The following is a 7,036-nucleotide window of genomic DNA, read 5'->3' as shown; positions in this document are numbered from 1 at the left end:
ACAAACTACAAGCGCTACTCTACACTGCTCAAAACTCACGTTTGAATCATCAGTGGCAAATTCTTTAAATTAAAATGTACTTACAGTCAGAACAGCCAGCATTGTAGTCTACTCTACCAGGATCAGTAAACAGTCCTCCATAAAATGTGCTGCACACATCTGAATATTTGGGTTGAAGTGTTCTGGAACAGTGTTGTAAATACAACTTAACCACTGATTTCTAGTCGTGTCCTCTTTTGGAAGACCAAACAAAGTAGTTTCGCTTTCACAACGAAACACACAGCGTCTTCACGACATGGCGGCAGCAACAATACTACAGCGAGAATAAAAGTTACGCCTTCTTTCTTTGCGTGAACATTTGGGCGGCGTTATGCAAATCTTCCCACATCGTGACGTAGACATGTGGGGGCGTGTTAGAACGAGCCGTTTTAGGTAGGCGTGGTTGACTCTCTTAACTTTGATAAAGACTTTTATATTTCTTTGGATTTGAGACTTTAGTCTTTGCAACTTTACAGATCTTCTTTATGCACCAAGAGCTTGTAACACTCCAAAGAGAAAGGAAAAACTGAACTTGCATCATATGACCCCTTTAATGTCATATTTTGTAATATTTGCATTGTTTTATTTTTGTGCTATGGATTATTTTGTCGTCCCCTTGGAGGAAACACCCCTGCTGAAATTTAAAGTGAACTCAAACATCTTTTAATTTATAATAGTCTCAGTCCACATTTATTACATTTATTGTACATCTGTGTCTTATGACATGCTGCAAAAACTGCCATGAAGGGAAAATTAATTAGTACTATAATAGATTCATACTATACTACTTAATAAAAAGTAGGCTATTGAAGGAAACAAGTACTTTGGATCTGATATCACAGCAAGCAAGATGATGATGATGATGATGAAGTCAATAAAGCATTTATCAGATGAACAGATGTTAAAACGAATGGAGCATCGCTCATGCCCCAGTAAAAAAGTCTAACAATGCCCTTGGCGAAAACTATGCATTTATTAACGTTTATTGCATTAAAATGAAGTAACAAGAATTACATCAGCCAGTGTTACAAAGTTACAGTACATTTTTGTCATAAGAAGAGTAAAAATCTCGTAAAAAAGTCTAACAATGCCCTTGGCGAAAACTATGCATTTATTAACGTTTATTGCATTAAAATTAAGTAACAAGAATTACATCAGCCAGTGTTACAAAGTTACAGTACATTTTTGTCATAAGAAGAGTAAAATCTCTAAAACTCTATAAATTAGGCCTACATAGTTTCCAAAAAAGTGATTTAGACAAATGTAACAGAATAAATGAAGCACTATTACCCTCCTTTGGTACTAAGCTCGTGATTTCATGTTGTTGTTTTTTTAAGTTTATTTTATTATGATTTCGACTAAAAGTTGTGCCAGAACAACATCGCAAAAAACAATTTTAGAGATCAAAACCAAGTTTGGTTCATTACGAATCTGTGACAGGACAAATTATACGGGTCGCCACAGTAATTAATGGGAAACTCTTGAGGGTCTTAAATACACAAAACTTTGTGTAAAACGTTTTCTCACTCATTGTGCATGATGCATTATTTGTGCTTCATCAGTCCTCATACATGGAATGGGTGGTTTTTAAGAATTGGTAAAAGTTTATAGACCGCATGAAATTCATATATGGGTTCTGTGGCTTTTAGTTCCCGTGTACAGGGTGTACATCTAAGCTGATAAAAAGGCTTTTAGCAGATAACACATTTCAAATTTCCAGTCTTATGGAAACATTTCTCCATTTATCATCACCGTTACTGTCCTTGAAAATTGGACTGAAAATGCTCTCTCATGCTCACTCATGCACTTGCGTGTGTGTCCAAATTTGTACAATAAAATGCACAATAAAAAGCTCTCACAAATGAATATCACTCCCTGTAATATTAGCTGCCACTGACAAGCAGCAACATTGGTTCATGGCTGTGAAGTAAGCCAAATCCTATAGTCTAATTAATCCTTAGCCATGCTGTGGGTCTGAATCTGAATCTGTGAATCTGAAGTTGTGAGGTATCGAATTATGCAATCTCAACCTCTGTTCATGAGCACTATTTTCCGCTGATCATTTAAAACTGCTGTTTTACCACAGTGACACCAGCACTTTAATGATTCTTTAAAAATGAATCGCTGCCTGTGATTTCGCCACAGAGATAAAGGTTATGATTTGTCGGTAGTAGTACAGCAGGGAGTGTATAATAGCACCTTTTCTTGTTTGTTTTTAGGATCTGAAGGAGCTTTTAGGCCCGGGAAACGTGGCACGTGATAACTGTATAGCAGCGTGGCTGTGATTCGGCCGTAGGCATGAGGCCACTGATACACAGACAGCTCAAAATGACACAGCCACGACTCCAGGGAAATGGAGCAACAGATCGAGACAAAGACTAGCAGAGGATAGACGGGATTAAAGAACATCTGTCCATCCCTCGTTTCTCAAGCAAAACCAGCAAACAGCCTCACGTAAGTCACACAGTCATGTCCTCTTTGGCTCCACATGTATGTTGCATGACTCTGTTGGGAGTGAGCAGTGTCAGTTCAGTAGAGGCGACTCTGAAATATCTTCATGCTGTGTCTGAGATTTGCATTGGTGTGTGTTTGTGTGTGCCTTTGGCGTAATAACTAGCAAACCGTTTATCGTGACTGTGTGTCACGCTTGTGTCACAAGGTTGCTGTCATTTGATTTCCCTGCTGCTCTGCATGCCAGTAATTTGGAACAAACAGGCTGTGCATTTGTTCGTTGTTGTGCTCACAAACACACATATACACTCCTTTTTAAGCTATAGTAGTGGCAGCACCTGATTATAACAATTATGAAAATGTATTATTTGCCTGTCGTAAAAAAAGATGTCAGATGTTCTGCGTTTTCTATCGGCCAATTCACACTGCACCGACAGACGCAGACGTCCGCTGGGCTTTGTCTGATCAGCGTTTGTTTTCGTCGATTGATAATGTTGAATCTGTGCTTGTGGGGACTTGTTGGATCTGTGTCTGTCGGTGCAGTGTGAATTGGCCTTTAATTTAGGCCCTGACTCCAGTTCAGTTCTCAAGTAATCGCCACTAAATCAAATTAAACCGCCAGGGTGGAGTCCAAGCCAGTCAAAGCCCACCACAATCCTATTGTGATTTCAGCTCTAGACAACAGCAAACCAAAAGCTGTGGGAGTTTCATAGTGGCGTCCATTTAGATTCTGACTCCTTTATACTCAATATTACATGCCTGGAATTAGGAAAGGGAAACTGCTCGATTTGATCTGGAAAAATAGGAAAGGTTGACTCTCCTAGCTTTTTGGTGATCAGAGGGAGACGCACCATCATGATGAAATCTAAAGGATCCCTCCTCATCCTCATCGGCTGTCTGCCTTTAGCAGGTAGGATGCACCTAAACATGGAGATTATTATTCATTCAACCAAAGAAACTTGTGATTCTTATCATTTTTATTGTCGCCTCACTGAAGACGATGTGCTTGGTTGGTGTAGTGCTGAATGTAGGTAAGATCTCTCAGCTGGAGCTGTTTTCTAATTATAAAAAGCATCACTTAAGAGTTTTTGCCATTCAAGGCCTAATGAATGAGAGTACAGATATATTCCTAACTTCATCAGTATCTTCTTAGTTCACATGTTTGGAATGAATCGTGCACTACTCTATCCCATAACAACTGCTAAAGATTTCAATTCCTTGATTGCATGTGGCTATTCAGATCTAGTGTCCTCTAGAATAATTAGGACTTTTTAAACTGCATGTGACCCCAGGTCTCCTCTTCTTTGGCTCTCAACTCTGTGTCAGGAGAAACCTTTGATTTTAACTAAAAGATGTGTAGACACAAAAGTATGGATGAGGAAGGGTGAACGGGATCAGGACTCAAACCCTGCTCCCCATGTGTCCACTGCACCACTGCTCTGAAACCAGGGGCCAGTTGCATAAATTTAGGGCCAGATTTTCTAACAGCTTGTGCCAGTGCAAACCCTCTTTTGGCGTTAAAAAACTGCTGTCAGGATTTACTAAAGACGTGCAGTGAAAAATTAGCGATGCAAAGGCCATGTAGACATCTGTGTGGCTGACCTTATTGCATATGCATTTGTAGAAGTGCCCCATTCAGACGCCCTTTCAGGAGAGTATTTACAAGAAGCACACAACCTGATTTACCATAGTTTGCGGTAGTCCGTTCACTGGTATTTGCTCCGTTATTCACCACCCAAAAGCCTGCGTCAACCCATTTTGCGCTTGACATGGCTGTGATTGTTGATGCCAGGAGGAGGCACCACAGAGGACAGAGAGCGCGATAGAAGGGAGAGAATGAATTTATTTGGAATGCCAGAGGAAGACATTATCTGAACATATACTTACGCAAATTTGCGCTGCTCTTGGTTTTGCATGGGTCATTATGGAAATTATATCTGTGTTCTCAGTAAATAACCCGCAGAACTTTCCACTCCCGTCAGCGCTTTTATGAGACTGTGCTCTCACGCTAATTTGCCTTTTGCGTTTATAGTAAATCCGGTCCTTAGTCTCTATGCTAAGATTGTCTTAAGAAGTAGTCTGACCAACTAGCAGTTCACCAAGGGGCAGTGAGTCTTATTATTCAGATTAGACCAGTGTAAGTTTTTAGGTAACCAACGTAAATTGACCCGTTTTAAAGGGGTCATGAACTGAGAAAACAAAATTCCCTTGATCTTTTGAAATATAAGAGGTCATTGTACATCCTTTAAGTTTCAGAACTCAAAACTTTTGCTTATATTGAAGCCACTCTGTCAAAATGACAGGTTGTGGAATGTTCTACTTAGGGCCATCTTTTGGCCGGTGCAACTGGTGTGGTCTCACATTAGCTAAGGACAGCCCTGGTTCTACTCTATGATGCAGTAGTGTCGATAAGCATCGCCTCCACAGAAAAAGATCAACACCTGCTTCTACATAGCTGCTGTTTAGTCCCGCCCACCGATTCTACAGCGCTGCCTGTTTAGCCCCGCCCACCAATTCTACGTCACTGCTTGTTTTGCTCCGCCAACTGATTCGCACAAGTAGTGTAAATAACGAGAGAGGCAAACGCAGGTCTACTCAGAAAGCAAACGATAAAGATGCTCTGAAGACAAGACACTGTGCAGTGCCAAGATGGAGATGGTCCTCACTGCAGAACACAAGATCCAGGGGGCGTGGTTGGATCCAGATCCAACTCCTCCCACCTTACATATACCTAATCCTACCCGTCTCCACCCCCTGATCCCTAAACCCACCCATCTCCACCCCTAAACCTACCAATCTCCACCCCCTAGATGTGGATCCAACCACGCCCCCTGGATTTTGTGTTCTGCAGTGAGGGGCTACTGCCAAGATGTGTCTTTGCTTTGCTTCCCTTCTGATCCCAATGTTAGGAAACAGTGAATGTGTTTAATTTTTAATGAAGATTCAGACCACGTCAGTAAGAACTCGGTCCTTTGTTTACTTCATTTTACCGCAGATTCGTTTACAAACAAGGCACAGTTCGACGCGGCAATTCAACAATTCGATTTTAAGAAAGTTTGAAACTAAAATACGATGTTGTGCAACTATATTGGATCCGACAGTAATGTTGCAACACACAAGTGATCGCTATGGCTTTATCTGTTAAACAGATCGTTTGATATGAGTATTTATGCATTTTTAACCTAAATCATACACAACTGTTAGCCAATCATAGCAGTGGACGTTTACTTCAGAGTCTACAATCCTCCACGTTTGATAACATTATAAGTGGAGCTCAGAGAACAGTACAAAATAAAAACAGAGGCAGTTCATGACCCCTTTAAAGAAAAACATTAGAGGACTAACATGTAAGGCTAGTCTAAGCATTTTATGTATCAGATGCTGATTCTGAAACATTCACTGATTCTCCTCCCTCTCTTGCAGTGTTGTCCTTGAGATGCTACACATGCATGTTTCCAGCCATCTCTCCTCTGGACTGTCTGAAGTTCCCCCAGGAATGTCCCGTGGGCCAGCGATGTATTGCCAGCACAGCTGTAGGAGTTAAAGGTCAACTGAACAGAACATTGTGCAGACAGTCACTGCTCTATTGTACTGATTGATTAACAAATGGAGCAAAAGAATGACTCAGCTGAATATTAATCAGCACAGGCTGTGGGAATGTGTGATCCTGATTTGATTTACTTTCCCACACCATCACACACACACAAGATACTTACATCGTGTGTGTGTGTGTGTGTGTGTGTGTGATGTAAGGTGTGGGAAAGTAGTAGTGAAGGTGTGTTCTGAGAATGAATTAGAGGACTTTGATGTTTTTAAGGTGAGTTCTGCCCTCGTGAGTGAGTAACAGGGTGTTCCCTAATAAGCCGTCTGGACCTGATTTTGCAGAACCTGATTTAACACTGCGTAACACGTTTCACGAGTTCGCACTAACATATAATATGATTGAGCAATTAGTAGCATATTTGGCGTGCTGTCCAGAGGGAGGGCTCCGAGCTCGGGATAGAGCCCGAACCCAGAGAACCCCCTGAAAAGAAGCTAATGGCATGAGACAGCAGCCGGAGAGAAAATTGTTAGTAGCCCCCCAAAAATATGCGTGCCGTGAAGAAAAAGTGGGGTGTGCAAGGAGGCGGCTGGGCGGGGTCGTGCAGTGCTTGACGGGAGCTGCGGCTCACCACATCGGATGGCAAGCCCTACCTGCCGCCGAATAAGGAGCACAATGGAAGGCCAGGTAAGGGACTCTCACTGTGTCCGAAGGGAGCTGCGGCTCTGCTGCAACGGAAGGGAGAGTCCCTCTTGCAGCTGAATACGTGGCGTGATTGAAAGCATCAGATGGAGGGCTCTCACTACAACCAAAGGGAGCTGCGGCTCTGCTGCACCGGAAGGGAGAGCCCTGTCCAATGTTGAATAAGCCATTAGGCTCGAAACGACGGATGGAGGCACTACAGCGGCAGAATTGAATTGAGCAGGGTGCTACGGCGGCAGTATCAAATTAAGCAGGGCGCTGCAGCGGCGGTACCAAAGGAGCGGGGCACTGTGGCGGTCGTAT

The 7,036-nt window shown here is 42.3% G+C and overlaps 1 protein-coding gene across 1 annotated transcript in view; it reads left to right on the top strand.

The window, feature by feature from the left end:
• Positions 1 to 3,163: 3,163 nt before the first annotated feature.
• Positions 3,164 to 7,036, top strand: part of LOC107679036 (lymphocyte antigen 6I-like) — an 11,423-nt gene continuing 7,550 nt past the window's right edge. The window contains exons 1-2 of the mRNA XM_016474447.1: positions 3,164 to 3,400; positions 5,914 to 6,036. Coding sequence (XP_016329933.1) covers positions 3,346 to 3,400; positions 5,914 to 6,036 — 178 coding nt within the window. The 5' untranslated portion in view covers positions 3,164 to 3,345. The remainder of the gene's footprint in view (positions 3,401 to 5,913; positions 6,037 to 7,036) is intronic.

The sequence above is a fragment of the Sinocyclocheilus anshuiensis genome, unplaced genomic scaffold, assembly GCF_001515605.1.
Source record: "Sinocyclocheilus anshuiensis isolate Anshui unplaced genomic scaffold, SAMN03320099.WGS_v1.1 scaffold2182, whole genome shotgun sequence".
Taxonomy (NCBI): Eukaryota; Metazoa; Chordata; class Actinopteri; order Cypriniformes; family Cyprinidae; genus Sinocyclocheilus; species Sinocyclocheilus anshuiensis.
The sequence above is the reverse complement of the archived record's forward strand: the minus strand, read 5'-3'. Positions and strand labels throughout refer to the sequence as shown.